The sequence below is a fragment of the Chionomys nivalis genome, chromosome 11 (genome assembly GCF_950005125.1).
Source record: "Chionomys nivalis chromosome 11, mChiNiv1.1, whole genome shotgun sequence".
Classification (NCBI taxonomy): domain Eukaryota; kingdom Metazoa; phylum Chordata; class Mammalia; order Rodentia; family Cricetidae; genus Chionomys; species Chionomys nivalis.
The window spans coordinates 7,723,523-7,742,275 of NC_080096.1; the positions used below are offsets into that span (position 1 = coordinate 7,723,523).

An 18,753-nucleotide genomic window follows, 5' to 3' on the forward strand; every position below is an offset into this window, starting at 1 on the left:
AAGCATGAAAGTTAAAAGTTACTCATTATGTTCTCGATCCAGGAAATGTAGTTTATGACTTTGGTGTAGACCCCATACTGATCTGCCTCCCCACAATTAATGGAACCCCAGGAAACTATTCCTCCTACAAACCATCGCTGTGTTTCGTTATCTAGAAACACTAATGCCCCTCCACTGTCACCTCTGCAGCTGTCCTTACCACCAGTTTGTAAGCCAGCACAGAGCATGTTAGCAGTTACTCTTCCTCCTGGGTAGAGCTTCTTTGCGTATGCAGAAGTACATTTTTGATGGTCAACAATTGGTATGTCCACAAACATTAGGTTTCTAGCAAGAAACCCCTTCTGGGTTAAGCCCCAGCCAGCCACAGTTCCAATGGTATCTGTCCTCATTAAGGATGCAGCTTCTTTTGTTGGCAGGCAAACAGGCATGACACTTCCATTGATGATGACTTTGTTCTTGAGTTTGATCAGTGCTATGTCATTGTCAAAACCAGCATTGTGATTGTAACCTTCATGTATAAAGACAGCCTCGGGCCAGGCTTGGGTGTAATGAGGGGAGAGCCTTTTGAGGATACCCATGCGAATGTCCAGGGAGGACACGTCCTCTGTTAGCCCATACACGGCATGAGCAGCTGTTAGGACCCAGTTGTCATGTAAAAGAGCCCCTGCTGCTATGGTCTCACCCAGTAGTAAGACTTGCCAAGGAAAGTCACCAGTCTTTGCGAGCTGCCCTCCAAATATGCGGCCTCCTGTAGAGAGCGTGGACAGCCCACAGACTGAGGAAAGAGCAAAAGCAAGTTGAGTGTCAACAGTTCTATCCCACGGATTGATGGATAGGTAGGCATCCTCTCTGTTAGGCAAGTGAGGCTGTTCTAGTTTTACTTGATAAGTCCTTATCTAGTTGCTTAGCTCCTCAAGATCAGTAAGATTTCACAGATTCTTATGTTTATGAAAACAGATGAGGGAAGCTGTAGACAATACGGACAGGAGTTGTGTGAACAAAGACATGAGCACCACATACAGACGAAAGGTCAGGCAGGACTCTGCATTGCTTGCTTTACCTCTGAGTTCATTAGGAACTCTGGGAAGGCAGGAATTAAGGTTATGGTTTGCAAAATTACTGTTGCCTTTGAATGTAAAAATCTAGTAAATCATAATGTAGCAGCAATGGCCAAGATGCTTCTGGTTCTAAAACTTGTGTTTCTGGTCTGGTTGAATCATCCAAACATTAAGTTTACAGTGTCTGTTGCAAGCTAATTACTCAGGAATGCAGCACATGTTTCTTATTGTGGTCTTGTACTTTGATTAAAACTTAGAAGCAGCATGTAAACCAAATACAGGGTTAGAAAACTAATTTAAACCAGCTAACATGGGGGTAATGAGTGTATTATTACCTTTAAATTTTTTTAAAAGCATTCTCAACTATTGTTGGAGCCAATTCTGGTTTAAAAAAAATTAAATACTATTAAAAGGCAAATTGCATTAATGTTGAAAAATGTAGATGTTGAAAACAATTGCTTAGGGAAATAATGAAGTTATTAGCTTTGGGTTTTAATAGCACTTTTACAGAGAAGAAAAGTAACTCAGCAAGAATTCGTGTTTATAAGTGTATAAATCGTTTTAGATAATTTAAAAAATCATTTAATTTTTTACGCTTGCCTAATCATAAGGTCAAAAATAGTCAAATGAGTGACGCAACTAGCAGCCTCTGTGTGCAGCGGGGCAATGAGAACACGCTTGGGAGTTATGTTGGCCTAAGCCAGCCTCTGAGCTCCCTGTCTGCCTGTTATCCTCCATCTACTCTGTGTCAGCTGTGATTCTCTTTTATAAATGCGTCCATTACCAGGCTTGCAAACCGGGAGGAATTTTTCTCCTTTGGAGCTCGTCCAGAATCCATCAGCTTCACACACATATTTACCTGCAAATCGTTGGAAAAGCAAAAATGTTTAACTGTGGTTGTCATTTGCTTGAATAACCGCTTGAAAAATGTTGATTCTTGAGCATCCATGGTGGGGAGAGGTGTGTGAATAACCATTTTACATGATTTCATAAATAGCTGTCTGCATTACCATGTTTGCTTGCAAAGTGGAAACCTTTTAGATGTGTAACTTGAATATGTATCAAGATCTCAAGTGCTTAATGATAAGGTTTTTGACTTGTTAAATTAAACCATTTGGAATATATTGTGTGTTTGTGGTAGTCATTTACTAGATAAGATCTGTTTTCAGATTCTTGCAAATTGACATTAAAGTCACTTCAACTGTAATATTTCACTTAGCACGAGGGAGAAAGACCTTTTAATCCTTTGTCTCCCTTAGCCAAAAAGTCTGCTTCCAAGTTTATATTCAACCTTAAGGACTCAAGTTCCAGGTACCACCCGCCCCTCCTTGAAGAAAGTGCTTACCATCACTGCTCATTGTGTAGAAAGTCTCTTCACAGCTGTACTGGATGACAGCCTTGTAGGTGGTCACTTCAGGGCCTGTGATGTATTCCATGTGGCCATTGGGTAGGTCATCGGGAGGACCACAGTCAACAACTAGTAAAGAAACAGTAGGGAAGAAGAACCCCTTTGTTTTGTGGATTGGTGGAGTACTTATGGAGCGCCAAGTGGGCCTTGTGCTGGCCTCATTTTTCCTCTACATAGTGCATGGCAAGAATAGCTTCAGTTTGGTAATGCTAACTGAAGGGACTTCTCTGGAGAGGAGTGGGTGGCCTCTCCAAGAAGGGAATTCAGAAACACGTGAGAGTTACATAGCTCTTACAAAAGAAATGGTCTCCAGGAGAACATGGAAAAAAAGCCAGTGTTATTGTGTGACATAAACCAGTGGACTAAAGGTCCTCTTTACAGTTATACAGGCTCTCTATACATAGCCCTGGATGTCCTAGAAGTTGCTGTGTCCTCTGCCTCAAAAGTACTGGGATTAAAGGTGTGCTGCCACTACTGCCTGGCTCAAATACTCACAATTTTATTGTTTCTCAAGATGGGGTTTCTTGCCAGGCAGTGGTGGTGCACGCCTTTAATCCCAACACTTAGGAGGCAGAGACAGGCGGATCTCTGGGAGTTCGAAGCCAGCCTGGTCTACAAGAGCTAGTTCTGGGACCGGCACCAAAGCTACAGAGAAACTTGTCTCCCAAAAAAAGATGGGGTTTCTCTGTAGCTTTGGAGCCTGTCCTGGAACTTGCTCTGTAGACCAGGCTGGTCTTGAACTCAATCCACCAGCCTCTGCTTCCCAAGTGCTGGGATTAAAGTGTGCCACCACTGCCTGGCCTCTTAGTTTTTTATAATTTTATGTTCGCTGGCATTTTGCCTGCATGTTCGTAAGGTACATGTGAGGGTGTCAGAAGCCCTGAAGCTGGAGTTAGGTGGGTGCTGGGAACCGAACCTGGGTTTTCTGGAAGAGCAGCAGCCAGGGCTCTGCCGTGCCACAGGTGAAATAGCTTCTGTGTCTAGAACTACAAGCAGTAGCAGGACCCAGACCACTGGTTGCCCAGTTACTCTCAAACCTTGAAGTTTGTTTTCAAATATGTGGACTCTTGTAATGAGAGAGTACTAAGAGTATGTGATTCTTGAGAAATTTATTGGTTTTCAAAATGGGAATTGCCATTATTCCTGTGCATGTGTGGTAGGTGTGCACACTGCAGAACTGTCCTCATCCTGCACTTACAGCGTGCCTGTGTGTGCCCACAGAGGGGGAGTGGTGGGGGGTGATAGCAAACACCTTTAATCTCAGCACTCAGGGAGATAGAGACAGGTGAGGTCAACAGACCTAGTTCCAGGACAGCCAGAGCTAAACAGTGAAATCGTGTCTTGAAAAAAAGGAAAGAAAAAAGAACAGGAGAGGCCTACGCAGCAGCATCACACTTTTCTGTAGGGCGATAACGAGGCTCAGATGTTTCCCCTACATTTCTTCGGTCTGCAAGAGCATTATTTTACACTTCTTACGCTGAATTATTGCAGAGCACGCTGCCTTTCCCCAGTACTTCAGTTCCTCTTGGCCCACAGACTTGAGTAGAAGGAAATTTGGAATTTGTGCCCTAGTAAATGATTCATTTGACAGGGGAGGTGGGAATGACAAGAGAAGTCACTGAAGTGATTAGTGGCGGGCTGGGGAGCGTGCGTTCTGTATAGGCATAGGTCCCCAGCACCCAGGTAAACCAGAGATGGCAGTGTATTCCCTAAGTAAGATGAGGGGGTGGGGATTTGTAGAGAATGCCAGGCAGCCCTTAACCCAGTGGTTCTCAACATATGGGTCGTGGCCCCTTTGGGGTTGAAGGACCCTTGCTCAGGTTGCCTAAGACCAATGGAAAACATTAATTTCATAACAGTAGTAAAATTACAGTTATAGCATAGCAATGAAAATTATGGTCTGGGTACCACACGAGGGACTGTATTAAAGGGCCGCAGTGCTAGGGAGGTTGAGAACCACTGCTCTAACTCTACATGTGCATTCACGTGTGTACACATGAAGGAACAACACAGAAATGGTACAGGTGGTAGCAAGGGAAGGGGCTTGTCACCATATGACCGTACTGCTGCACTCTGGTATTGACCGGTCCCAGGATCCATCTTTCTGACAGACAGCAGTGAATGATTTTAAGGACACAGAACCCTGAAGAGAAAATTCAGAAAATGAGCTTCCTGTTAACATCAGGTCCCTCCCCCAAACCTCAAGTGAGAGCAGTAACTGTAGGAGGCCTGGACCTTGGTCCCGCTGCCTTGTTTCATGTGCACATTTGCTGCCAACAGCTCTGCTGGTTTATGTCACCTAGTCCGTGCTGGCATTGTACACTTTAATAACTGCTGCAATTCTTACATATAGACTGCTTCCCAATGCACCCTAGAACTCATCTGGCCAAAGTTCTTGTCAGTGCTCCCCTCTCATCCCTTCCTCTGGAGGGGTTAGCCCCCTGCCCCTTCCACCATTTATTTTTATGAAGCCCTGCTGTCCTGAAACTGTGTAGACCAGGCTGGGTTTTTTTGGATTTTCGAGACAGGGTTTCTCTGAAACCTTGAAGCCTGTCCTGTAATTAGCTCTATAGACCAGGCTGGCCTCGAACTCACAGAGATCCACCTGCCCCTGCCTCCCGAGTTCTGGGATTAAAGGTGTGTGCCACCACTGCCAGGCCAGACTGATTTTTTAAATTCACAGAGATCCACCTGCTTCTGCCTCCTGAGTGCTGGGATTAAAGGTGTCCACAATCACACATTTAAAAACTTTTTGGTTTTGGTTTTCTAGAAAGGGTTTCTCTGTAGCTTTGGAGCCTTCCTGGAACTAGCTCTTGTAGACCAGGCTAGCCTTGAACTCACAGAGATCCACCTGCCTCTGCCTCCCAAGTGCTGGGATTAAAGGTGTGCGCCACCATCACCTGGCAAAAATTAAAAAGTTTAGATTTGTTTTATGGCATACCACTGATGTGCCAGATGTGTATAGAGGACAGAAGGTGGCCTTGGACCCCTTGAAACAAGTTAGTGAGGTTGTGAGCCACCATGTAGGTGCTCGGAACTAAATGCCAGTCCTCGGTAAGAACAGCTAGTGTGTTCAATCATCTCTCTAGTCTCTTCCGCCATTTATTTATACTAAGTGCCAGACGGGGTCAGGGCCAGTGAGATGGCTCAGCAGATAAGGTTAGCTGCCAAGCCTGACAACCCTGAATTTGAGACCTGTAATCTGCATGGTAAAATGAGAACTGGCCTCCAAACACTAACGTGTATGAAGCCACACAAATAAATGTTGTTTTTTTCAAAAGGAGCCTGGCATGGTGGTACTGCCAGTGACCCCAATGCTCAAGGAGGCAGAGACAGACAGATCTCTGAGTTCAAGGCCAGTGTGGTCTACAAAAGTTTCAGGACAATTCAGGGCTGCACAGAGAAACCTTGTCTCAACTCTGCCCACCCCCCTCCATAAATGTTTGTGAAAAACTGCAGAGGTCAGTTACTAAAGTCAAACATTAAGCTGAACACACCTTTATTTCAAGACAAGACATGTCCCTGAAGTAATATCAACCACTGAGCCAAGTGTGGTAGGACAACCTTTAATCCAAGGCATGCGGATCTCTTGAGTTTGAAAGCAGCCTGGTCTACATAGTCCAGGGAAAGGGAAAGTGTGTGTTAATGGAAGAGGGTGCTATTTGCAAAAGCTATAATGTTCCAAAGGATATACATTTTTTTCAGTTAAATAGTAAACACAGGATTATTAGTATAGAATGCTTTACTAGCATCTACGAAGTCCTGGGTTTGGTCCAAAGCAACACATACACTGGGCATGATGGAACATGCATTAATCCCAGCACTGGGAAAGTAGAAGCAAGAAGACCAGGACAGGACAACACTATCCTCAGCTACAGAGCAAGTTCAAGGCCAGCCTAGGCTACATAAAACCGTTTCACAACAGTTGAACAAATTTGTGGTCTCGCACTTAAGAAACAGTGGAAGAGCCTGACCAAGAGTTTTGCAAGGTGGGGCTTTCTCCAGTTTGCCCCTCCACAGACTGGACTCCATCCCTAGCTGTCACTCCAGGGTTATTGCTTTTCGCAACTGGGATTCAGTGACAATTTTGAAGAACACAGAGAAGATGAGTTAATCTCTTACCTGTGCCCCAAAGCAATGCACTAAGCAGTTTTTAAAATTATCTTCCCTCTCCCTTAACAGTGAGCACTATTTATAACTTTGCAGAATGCACTCTTTCCAGGGCTGTCTAAGCTTTGTGGGCCCAGGGGCTGTTCCCCAGGAAGGTTGTCAGCTGACCAGGGAAGACTTAATTTAACAGGAGCTCTGCAAAGCTCGTGGGGCAAGGTGCGCACACCCCTTTCTGTTGTCTCAGCCCCTTTCCAGAGAGCTGCCGCAGTGTGCAGATGAATAGAAGTTCTTTCTCTAAAAGAGGCTTCACAGCAGACAGGGCTGTGGGCTGTGCAGGCCGTGCCACAGACAGCATACTTAGTGTGAGAGTCAGGCTCTTCAGCACCAGAAGTAGAGCTCTCTGCCAGGTGTGACCATGTACACCTATAATCCCAGAACTGGAAAGGCAGGAAGCCAAAGAGCACATGACCAGTCTGGTCTACATCTTGAGCCATTGTCTCAAGAAGTGACTGCCGCTGGGCGGTGGTGGCGCACACCTTTAATCCCAGCACTTAGGAGGCAGAGGCAGGTGAATCTCTGTGAGTTCGAGACCAGCCTGGTCTACAAGAGCTAGTTCCAAGACAGGTTCCAAAGCCACAGAGAAACCCTGTCTCAAAAAACCAAAAAAAAAAAAAAAAAAAAAAAGAAGTGACTGCTGAGCCAGGCAGTGGTGGTGCATGCCTTTAATCCCAGCACTTGGGAGGCAGAGGCAAGCAGATCTATGTGAGTTGGAGGCCATCCTGGTCTACAGAGTGAGTTCCAGGGTATCTGGCACTACACAGAGAAACCTGTCTCAGAAAAACAAGCAGAAAGGGCTAGAGTGGCAGCTCAGTGGTTAAGAGCACCAGCTGCTCTTCAGAGGACCCTGGGTTCAATTCCCAGCACCCACATGGCAGCTTGCACCTGTCTTTAACGCCAGTTCCAGGGGATCTGACACACATAGACCTATGCAGGCAAAATATCAATGCACATAAATTAAACAGCAAACAAAAAATCAGAAACAGGCTGGGCAGTGGTGGCACATGCTTTTTAAAAAAAAATTGGAAAGGGGCTGGAAAGATGGCTCAGTGGTTAAGAGCATTGCCTGCTCTTCCAAAGGTCCTGAGTTCAAATCCCAGCAACCACATGGTGGCTCACAACCATCTGTTATGAGGTCTGGTACCCTCTTCTGGCCTGCAGACAGAATATTGTCTATATAATAAATAAATATTTTTAAAAAGTTGGAAAAAAAGTAATTACTTTTAAAAGGTGCAACTGCTTGTAGCAGCACACGAGCATATGCTAATCATCCCTGCACTCAGGAGACTGAGGCGGGAAGGTTGGGTTTTTTTTGTTTGTTTTGAGACAGGGTTCCCTGTGTAGTTTTAGAGCCTATTGTAGAACTTGCTGTGTAAACCAGGCTGGTCTCAAACTCACAGAGATCCAAATGCTGGGATTAAAGGAGTGTGCCACCAACGCCCAGCATGAAGCAGAAAGAATTTGAACTTGAGGCCAGCCTGGACTACATTGTTTTAGGCCAGCTTGAGCTACATAGCAAAAACTGCCTCAAAACAAAAATGAAAGGCAGGATTCCCCTCCACACACACCACAGTCCCCCAGAAAGATTCTCCTATTCCTCTTTGCTGCAAATTTACCACTCTGATTGTTTTCTGCATACGTAAGCACTTCCCATTTTCTTTTTTTCTTCTTTCTTTTCTTTCTTTCTTTCTTTCTTTTCTTTTTGAGACAGGGTTTCTTTGTAGCTTTGGAGCCTGTCTACTAGCTTTTTTTTTTTTTTTTTTTGGATTTTTGAGACAGGGTTTCTCTGTGGTTTTTTTTTTTTATTCTTTTTTAATTAAAATTTCCAACTGCTCCCCGTTTCCCATTTCCCTCCCCTCCTCCCACACATTGCCCCCTCCCCCCACTCCCCTCCCCCATCCCCACTCCTCTTCTCCTCCCCCCAGTCCATTCCCCCTCCCTCTCGATACTGAAGAGCAGTCCAAATTCCCTGCCCTACAGGAAGACCAAGGTCCTCCCACTTCCATCCAGGCTTCTCTGTGGTTTTGTCTTTTTTTTTTTTTTTTTTTTTTTTTAAGATTTATTTATTATGTATACAACATTCCTTCCGTGTATGCTTGTATGCCAGAAGAGGGCACCAGATCTCATTATAGATGGCTGTGAGCCACCATGTGGTTGCTGGGAATTGAACTCAGGACCTCTGGAAGAACAGTGTTCTTAACCTCTGAGCCATCTCTCCAGCCCCTCTCTGTGGTTTTGGAGCCTGTCCTGGAACTAGCTCTTGTAGACCAGGCTGGTCTCGAACTCACAGAGATCCGCCTGCCTTTGCCTCCCAAGTGCTGGGATTAAAGGCGTGCGCCACCACCGCCCGGCTTTCTACTAGCTCTTGTAGACCAGGCTGGCCTCAAACTCACAGAGTTCTGCCTCTGCCTCCCAAGTGCTGGGATTAAAGGTATGCACCACCACCACCCGGCACACTTCCCATTTTCATCTCGAATTTCAAAGGCACCATGATCATAGGCACTCAGGTTTTCAGTGACTCACTTGGAGAAGCTCAAAGCCAGGCTTGCAGAAGACGGAAAAGCTGTCCTTCAGGATGTACTTGGCTTGCACGGGTGAAATGTGACCATTAGGTGGCGCCGTTGGATCAGGGCAGGGCTGAGCTGTGCAGAGGAACAGGTTTATTTTTGACGTCTGTAACAGCCAGGACTGAATTTAGCAATCTACAGTCTTGGTTATAAATTAAATACAAGCCGGGCGGTGGTGGCGCTCGCGTTTAATCCCAGCACTCGGGAGGCAGAGGCAGGCAGATCTCTGTGAGTTTGAGGCCAGCCTGGTCTATAGAACAAGTTCCAGAACAGCCAGCGCTACAAAGAGAAATCCTATCTCAAAAAAGAAAAATCACAAAAGTAAATAAATAAAATAAAATAAAAATAAAAAATAGGAAAGAAAAAAGGAAACCAGGAGCCGGGGCTGGCAGCACACACACCTTTAATCTCAGCACTTGGGAGGCAAAGGCAGATGGATCTCTGAGTTCAAAGCCAGCCTCAAATTACAAAGTGAGTTCCAGGACAACCAGTTACACAGGGAAACCCTGTCTTGAAACACACACACACAAAAGAAAAAGGAAAAAAGAAAGAAAAGAAAAAGAAAACCAGAAATGCAGCACAAGTTCTCTGTGCCCGAGGATAGTACGTGGTTTGAAGCCAAGAGTGTCACTTGTAGGAAAGAGCAGGACTGAGATGAGGGACAGCGTTTGCTGTGGCTCTCGCCTGCAGTCTCACTGGACTCAGTGCTTCCTCAAAGGCTGTGCACAGGGACCTAACATTCCCCCCCCACCCCACCCCCCGCACTGAACTGAGGGTGGAGACTGTTGGGGACTCTGGCTTCTGCACGCATCTTTTTTTCAGTAGTGATTCTGAGGATTGAGCACAGGGCCTTGTGTGTGCTAGGCAGGCCCTTCTCTGCATGTCTACAGGAAGTACAGATGACAGATGCGGAAGGGAACAGGTGAGTGGGTGTGGGTGGCTTCTGACGGGGCCAAGACAGAGGGAAGCATGGACCTGGAATCGCAGCTCTTGGGCAGAGGCAGGAAGATCCAAGTTTAAGGGCTGTTTTGCTATAAGACAAGTTCAGGGCCCTCTGACCCACAGAGTTAGACACTATCTCAAAATATCGGAACCGAGGGAGGAGGGAGGTTGCCCAGGAAAATGGCTGCCTGGGTGAAGGGATAGAGGGAAGGAACGAGACGATTGCTATCACTCCGGCTGTCATGGAACGTCACGTGACAGGCCACTCTGCCCCATTGGGCTCCCTTTCTTGACCTGGCCGGGAAAGAGTCCAGTGCTATGTAGTCTGTTGATGCCGCACAAGGGACAGAAACCGTTTCTTTTGCTGCCTGCGCCCGAGCCACTTGCTCACCTGTGCTTGTGTAGCGAATCTTCCAGCCCGTGTGGTTCCCCGAATTATCAGTGGCAAACGTGATGGTCACGCTGTTGCTGTTCGTTTCAATCCTGCGGGGTAAGATCTTCCCACAAAATGGGCCGTATTCCCTCTTCTCCGTTTGGATCTGAACAAAGAAAACCCTAGGACCTGCTGCTGGGGTCTGGCCTGTGTTAGAGGGAAGCGCACCAACTGAAAGTGGCTGGGGCAGGCTGGCACAACAGGGTAGTACCCCGTTCTTCATGCGGAAGCCACAAGCTGGCTTAGACCCCTCACAGAAAGGTTGTAAGGGACTCACTGGGGGGACAGAAAACAGGGGGCCACTAGTTGGAAGAAATGGAGGGTTGTTGGGGGGCACGACAAGGGAAGGGTGCAAGAATCAGACCTCGAGGGAGTCATAGGGGCACTGGATCTCGGGGTGCATCTCCACATCGAAGGACTCCACGAAGTCCATGATGACCCTGAAGCCCTCCTCCAGGCGGATGCTGTAGGTGCAGTTGGAGAGTTTGGGGTACGGCTGTGGGTATTCAGGGCTACTGAGCTCCCCAGACCTCCCAGTGAACACCTGGCCTGAACATAGGGCTGGGAGGAGAGAAGACAGGATAGCGTGACTGCTCGAACCGGGGACAGCACTCGAGAACGGGGAAACACCAGGGACACCTATGTCCTGGGCTTGGTCAAGGCCCAGCTCTTGATAAACCGCAGAGGCAGGAGGAGACACAGACTCCCACCCTAGACGATGCCCAAGGACAGAAAGGGACTCTGTTGCCCTCAGGCGTTAGCTGAAGCAGGGTAGCATCAGGGATAGTTTGCCAGGGCCCAAGCTCCTACCCCAGGGTCAGAGTACTAGCTGGTGGAGAGCAAAGGAAGGAAGGCCAGAGGAAAATGGGCCCTGGAGAGAGGAGGCAGGACACCTCCCCAGGGGCCTTAGGAATTCAGGGAAAGGAAGGAGGCCGCCCCTTGAACTCAGTCAGGGCTTTTCCCTGTTTCCCAATCTCTCCAGTGCCCACCTCACAGTTCCCAAGTGTGTCCACAAGGGGGCTCCCACCATGTCTGGCAGAGACCAGCCCAGAGCCCTGGATCCCAGGGAACAGCCTGGAAAGGCTTTTCCCAGGCCTTCCCTGTTCTTAGAAGTGGCCCTGGGGACGGCTGAGGGAAATTTACGTCACCAGTGTGCACACAGTCTGCCCTCCTTTCTCAGGCTGCTAAGCTGCCCTGTAGGTGATCAGGCACCGCCTCTTTGAGAGGTTCTTCCCCATCCCCTACTCAGGGTAGGGGCAGACGGGTGGTAAGATGGCTTGTAGGAAGTGAAGACTCCACACTGCCTCCTACTGCTAGAGAGATTCCCTTGGATGCAGGGTAACTAGCCTGATCCCTTGGCAACACCTTCCTTGGTCTCTCTGTTCTGAATCAAGCTCCCCCAGGTCAGGAAACAAAAAACTTGCATTGCCCTATAAACAAGAACTGGCTGAAGATGTCCTGAGATCAGTTTCAGGAGAAGTGGTAACAAGAGGAGGGTCTCCCTGTGTGAGCTCAGGCTAATCCCTGCCATTCAGCGCCCCATTCACTGGATAAGGGGCTTAAAGCAAGCCCTTTGCAAGTGCCTAGGGCCCTGGAGGAGATTCCCGCCCGCCGTCAGGCTATGAGGCGAGGTTAAGATGAAGGCACCAGGTGGCTCAGCTGCCCCCTAACTCTCCCCCACTTCCCCCAAGAGACACACAGCCACAGTGGAGACAGGTTTATTGTTGTGCGCATGGTGGATGGTTGCTGTAGCTGGCAGCCCTTCCAGCCTGACGCAGAGCTGCAGGGGGTGGACACGCTCTGACATCTGACCCCTTGGGGTGGGCAGGCTGGAGCTGAGGGAGGTTAGAGGCTCTGCTCTGGAAGAGAGAGGAGGCATCAGGGAGACTGAGGAGAGCAGGGCCAGGGTAAAGGATGAAGGAACAGGGAGGCCAAAGCAAGCGTCCAGGGGCTGGGGTCAGGAACAGTGGCACTGAGCCTGCCGGTGCTGCCCCCCTACCCTGAGGGTCAGTAATAGAAGGGAAGCTCAAGGTGAGCCAGGCTTAGCCAGAGATGCCAAGCCTACCCAGGAACCACCCAGGAGGGAGAGGTGATTGGCTAGGGAAGAGTCAGGTATGCTAACAGAGGGAGCAAGAGGCCAGCCTCCTGAGCCTTGGGGAGCTGGAGCAATCTGTGCAGAGGGGTACCCCACCCCCTCACCTGAGCAGGTGTGTTTGTTCTGGTGGAGAGTGTAGCCCACTCTGCAGGAGCAGTAGTAGCCGCCCAGGTAGTTGTGGCAGTAATGGTCACAAGGGGCTTCTTCCAGGGACGCTCGGCATTCGTCCACATCTAGGGGGCCAGGCAGGCAAGGGGGATGGATGGGACAGAGCTCAGGCCTTGGTGGCCCCCTTGGGAGGAGGCTGCTGCTTGGCAATTCACAGCCCTGGAGCAGAGATGCAAACAGCACCCTTGCTAAACCAGTGACAGGCTGAGTACTGCTCAGAGCTGCCCAGACAGTAGGGGAAGCAGCCACCATCAATCAACCCAGTGGCAAACAGGGTCAATGAGGTTCCACGGACCCCATGCAGCAGCTGTCTGGGCATAGAGAGGCTGTGCCAATTGCTTGAGGTCACACAGATAGTCCCTTCAGGAACCAGAGTGTGCAGTCAAGTGTGAAGCCACACGCCTGTGCAAGTGCTTTGTGATCTGACATCTGTGTGCTGGGGCATCATTACGTCATTAGCAGCTACCAGGCCCTGTGTCATTACACCCCCACGGTGGATGACGTCAGGCGATGGCAGGACTCAACTTTCCTGCTGGTTTGACCTAATCCAGAGCCCCAGGAGAGGTGGGAGGCAAGAGACCCAAGATGGGCAGCCTGGGCCCAGGAGTGCTCACCCTCCATTGCATAGAAGGCCTCAAAGCCTGTGAATGGTTTCTCATTGGAGTAGTCCGAGTGGAAGATGACCTCCAGGTGAGGGCCCAGCGAGTAGAAGGTGTCGTTGCCCGGTGCTTGCTCAGTATCCGTACTCTCCTGGCCACACAGTGTTGCCAGCACCTTGTTCCCTGAGCTCAACTGTGGGGTCAGAGGGAAGGATAGAGGCAGGCTTGCCTTCCTATCAGACTTTGTCATGCCCCATGGCCCCAGCCATGCCCCCTGTCACCTGCCAGGTACCTTGACAAAGTCATACTCGCAGCGGTAAGAGAGTTCCAGGTTGAAGTGGGTAAAATAGAGGCGCAGGCGGTAGCCAGGGGGTGCAGTCAGCTTCCAGGACCGATCCTGATTGTTGCCATACGTCTGGGGGAAGCCAGGGGACGCCAGGCGTCCGAATACAGGCTCGGGCCACTTTGAAGCCCGAAGTGTTGCCACCAGGCTCCACAGCAGGCCTAGGAAGATGAGTAGCCTGTGGCAGGGAAGGGACATGAGGGCCTGGGCCTAATCCCTCCTGCTCCCCCAGAGGCCATGGGTCACTCACTCACCCACCTCATGATGTGCCACCAGCTCTGCAGGCCCAGCTTGGCTTACCTTTGATCTGTTTGTCCAGCACCCGGCCCTGCCCCCAGCCTCCCAGACCCAGGGATTCTGGGAATCCACCCATGGCTCCTGATTGCCTCACTTCCAGGCAGGAAGGTTAGGTGGCTGGGGGGGAGGGGGAGGGAAGCTTGACTAGGCCACAACCTAGTAGCAATCCTCAACTTCACCCTCACCCACCCTCAGTGTCCTGTTTGGTGGGACCAGGAAGGTCTATTGGGCCCGAGTTTCCGCCACAGTCACGTGGACTGCCTAGACGGCCCCCTCAACCCAGGGAGAGGCAATAAGAAGAGACTTGAGCAAACACGCAAACCCAAGAGGAGAGGGACCACGGGACAGAAGACAAGATGTGGCTGCATCTGGGAAGATGAATGGTGGGTGGCGGGTGAAGAAGAGGCTGCTGGTGACTGCTGAGCCCGGAGGGGCGGAGTCAGGGAGCTGGGTTCTGGAGCTGGTCTGCAGGAAGTGTTACTCGTTTGAAGACAGAGGCTCTCTCACCCTGACTGGGTTGAACTGTGTAGACCAGACTGGCCTCAAACTTGTAGTAATCCTCCTGCTCCTAGCTCTGGGGTGCTATGGGGAGGGACCTTGCAATCCAGCAATTGTAGAAGTAAAAATTGAGACTCATGGGAAGGATTTGTCTATGGAGAAAAGAACGGGCCTTTGATTGACCTGTTGGAGGAGCCTGAGGTCTGCTTGTTCTCATTAGTCACGAGGACAGCAAGTTTTTAGATTGTGCATGCGCTTGTGTGTGCGCACGTTCTGCCATGTATGTTTCAGTGCTTTTGGAGGCCGTAGAGAGCATTGGATCCCCTGTAGAGTTACAGGCAGCATAGAGTTTGGGCACCGGGAATGGAACTTGAGTCCTCTGAAGAGCAGCAAGTGCTCCTAATTGCTGAACCATATCTCCAGCCCCATGGATAGCATTTTGAAGAATTTTTTTTTTTTTTTGGTCAGGCATGGTGGCACATGCTTTTAATCCCAGAACTCAGGAGACAGAGGCAGGGAGATCTCTGTGAATTTGAGGCCAACCTGGTCTACAGAGCAAGTTGTAGGATAGCCAAGGCTACACAGAAAAATCCTGTCTTGAAAAGCCAAATATTAATAGTAAGAGAGAGAAGTCTCTTGGGTCAGACTTTAGCAGCTAGTCTCAGCCAGCTGACCTCAACAGGCCAGCTAAACAGACACGTTTAACAGTAAAAACCACAGGGGCTTATCCAGCATGGCTGTGTAGGGAAGAACAAAGAGTCTGGTGAGCTCCCCATTGTCTGTAGGGTCCTGGCCTGAGGTTTAAGGGGAGAGTGAGGGCTAGGCATAGCTAAACAACACTGCTCAGAATGTGGTCCTGTCCATCACTGTCTCGGCTGTCAGGCGTTTCGAAATTGTCAGAACTGGGTGAGATGCATGCCTGAGAGACAAGTTCCTCCTCAGGCAGGTGCTAGACCTCAGCCTCTGCCTCCCCCCCCCCCCCCGGGGCACAAGATGTTTGGGAGAGTCTAATGTCTCGGTACCCACTATTTCAATAGTTAAGTCAAAAGAAGGACACAATGTCCCTTTAAGATAGCTTCCCTCCTCCCAAGATGGCTGTGCTCCCATGTGAGCTACAGCTAGCTCCTCACCCTTGCCCTTGGTGGGTTTCCGCCTTGTGAGAAGGAGATGGGAGACGGGACCTGCACACTTCCTGCATTGTTGACAGGCATTTCACGTCAGGAGAGGAAATGTCAGTGGACAACTCGTTATGGAGGAGAGGGCACAAGAGGCCATCGTCTCTCGTTCCCAGTGCTAGTGGTACAGAAGTTGCTCTCATCAAAACTTCTTCCCAGTGATGACTAAATAAAATCTATGCCTCCTCCTCCTAAGGTCCCAAGGACAAGAGTTCACCAAAGTTCACTTTGGGAACTAATGAGTTTGGGGGCTCATAGGTGAGGGTTACTTACAGGGGCATGGGTGCTCCTCCCCAAAGGCTCTGTGTGGAAAACCTTTACCGGCACAGAGAAATGCTCTCTTTTCAAGTCTCCCCCAGCCTAGTTACTCTAGCCCTTCCCAAAGCCACATTCAATGAAGGCAGAGTTCATTAGTCAGGTAGAGGGAACAGTTGGACACTCAGGCAAGGGGCTCGTGACCCTCCTCAGCCCTCTGTGGTAGGGGGTATTGTTGGGGAATATTGTTTTAAGGTGTGTTGTTTGTTCATGCTGTGGAACATTTATTTAATGTTGTAAAGGTGTGGTACTTTTGTTTAGGCTGCATTTGTTTAACTCTGTGAAGCTGTGATTCTTTGCCTGTCTAAGACACCTGATGGGCTAATGAAGAGCTGAACAGCCAATAGGAGGCAGAAGCAAGGATAGGTGGGGCTGGCAGGCAGAGAGAATAAATAGGAGAACCAGGAGAACTGAGGAAGAGGAGGAGCAACGAGAGAAGGAGGGCTGGAGAACTTCAGGGCCAACCACCCAGATAGCTGTGGGCTAAGAGTGAAAGTCAGATATACAGAAGTAAGAAAAGGAAGAAGCACAGAGGCAAAAGGTAGGATAATTTAAGAAAAGCTGGCAAGCTGGGCAGTGGTGCTGCACACCTTTAATTCCAGTACCTGGGAAGCAGAGACAGGGGGATCTCTGAGTTTGAGGCCAGCCTGGTTTACAGAGGGCATTCCAGGACAGGCTTCAAACTACACAGAGAAACAAACAAACAAACATAAAGAACTTAAGTAAACTCTGCAAAAGAAGAAGAGGCGAACAGGGCTACTTCCATTGTGCCCCACCCCCACCCCAGCGGAAACATCGCTCTTGGGCAGAATAGTAAAAGGAGGGTCATCGACCAGGTAAGGACACATCATTATCAATTGCTCCGCTCACCAATCTAGTGGCCATGCAAGTTTCTGTTTTCCATGCTGGGGAATAACCCTTGCACCCTTCATGCTAAGTATATACTACAGAGCCACTCCCATCATCCCGCAAATGGGCTTTTTCATTTTTCTGGGAGGTATGACAGAATGGTCTACACATTCTCTCTCTCTCCCTCCCTTCCCCTCTCTCCTCTCTGTTCTCTCCCCCATCCTCTCTCTCCCTATCCCCTGTGTTCTCTCTCTCTCCATCCTCTCTCTTCCCGTCTTTCTTTTTTAATATTTATTATGTATACAATATTCTGTCTGTGTGTATGTCTGCAGGCCAGAAGAGGGCACCAGACCTCCTTACAGATGGTTGTGAGCCACCATGTGGTTGCTGGGAATTGAACTCAGGACCTTTGGAAGAGCAGGGAATGCTCTTAACCACTGAGCCATCTCTCCAGCCCCTCTCTTCCTGTCTTTCCTCCCTCTCTCTCCCTCCTCTCCACTTTGTCCCCTCTTTCTCCCTGTCTTCTCTCTCTCTTTCCTCTCTTCCTTCTCCTTTATTTTTCTTCTGTCTCCAAAGATAGGATCCTTGAGGCTCTATAAGTAGACTTAGCCATGTTGCTCACGGTAAGAGTGAAATCGACAAGCCCTATTTTGTATTCAAACCTTCCACTCATCAGCTCTTTAGGCTCACTCTGTTACCCTCTGTGAGGCAAGGTCTGTTACTTCCTCAACCAGAACCTGCCTCCTAAGGTTTTTGGAGCCTTCAAAAACATCCTGTCAGGCCGGGCGGTGGTGGTACACGCCTTTAATCCCAGCACTCGGGAGGCAGAGGCAGGCGGATCTCTGAGTTCAAGACCAGCCTGGTCTACAAGAGCTAGTTCCAGGCTCCAAAACCACAGAGAAACCCTGTCTCGAAAAAAAACCAAAAAAAAAAAAAAAAAAAAACGAAAAAGAAAAAAAAAATCCTGTCAGCTGCAGGGCCTGTTATTCAACACAGGAGCCTGTCTGGACCTTTTCTTTCTTTCTTTTTTTTTGGTTTTTCGAGACAGGGTTTCTCTGTGGCGTTGGAGCCTGTCCTGGAACTAGCTCTGTAGACCAGGCTGGTCTCAAACTCACAGAGATCCGCCTGCCTCTGCCTCCCGAGTGCTGGGATTAAAGGCGTGCACCACCATCGCCCGGCTGGACCTTTTCTTTTTTTTTTTTTTAAAAAATATTTATTTATTTATTATGTATACAATATTCTGTCTGTGTGTATGCCTGAAGGCCAGAAGAGGGCACCAGACCTCATTACAGATGGTTGGGAGCCACCATGTGGTTGCTGGGAATTGAACTCGGGACCTTTGGAAGAGCAGGCAATGCTTTTAACCACTGAGCCATTTCTCCAGCCCCTGGACCTTTTCTTTTCTATATATATATATATATATATATATATATATATATATATATATATATTTTTTTTTTTTTTTTGGTTTTTTTTTTTTTTGTTTTTTTGTTTTTTTGAGACAGGGTTTCTCTGTGGCTTTGGAGCCTGTCCTGGAACTAGCTCTTGTAGACCAGGCTGGTCTCGAACTCACAGAGATTCACCTGCCTCTGCCTCCCAAGTGCTGGGATTAAAGGCGTGCGCCACCACCGCCCGACTCTTTTCTATATATTTTTAACCGTATGAGCTTGCATGTATGTAAGTGAACTGTTTGTGCACCTGGTACCCTCAGAGGCCAGAAGAGGGCATCAGATGCCCTGGAACAGGAGTTACAGATTGGTTGTTTGTAAGTTATGTGGTTACAGGAAATTGAACCTGGGTCCTCTGCAATAGCAGCAAGTACTCTTAATGAGCCATGTC

General features: G+C 48.8%; 1 protein-coding gene across 2 annotated transcripts; it reads right to left on the reverse strand.

The window, feature by feature from the left end:
- Window positions 1-2: 2 nt before the first annotated feature.
- On the reverse strand, window positions 3-13,990 carry Masp2 (MBL associated serine protease 2). 2 transcript variants are annotated; one of them, XM_057783730.1, is made up of 10 exons: window positions 13,730-13,990; window positions 13,453-13,630; window positions 12,775-12,903; window positions 10,940-11,136; window positions 10,534-10,681; window positions 9,157-9,275; window positions 4,531-4,609; window positions 2,404-2,535; window positions 1,843-1,917; window positions 3-775 (listed from the first exon to the last, which is right to left on the reverse strand). In XM_057783730.1, exons 1-10 carry the CDS (start codon window positions 13,976-13,978, stop codon window positions 12-14), a joined length of 2,070 nt encoding a protein of 689 aa, XP_057639713.1. In that variant the 5' UTR covers window positions 13,979-13,990; the 3' UTR covers window positions 3-11. The 2 variants fall into 2 exon arrangements, with proteins under 2 accessions (XP_057639713.1, XP_057639712.1); XM_057783729.1 differs by lacking the exons at window positions 3-775; window positions 1,843-1,917; window positions 2,404-2,535; ... (2 more) ...; window positions 10,534-10,681; window positions 10,940-11,136 and adding an exon at window positions 12,295-12,434.
- Between the last annotated feature and the right edge of the window lie 4,763 nt (window positions 13,991-18,753).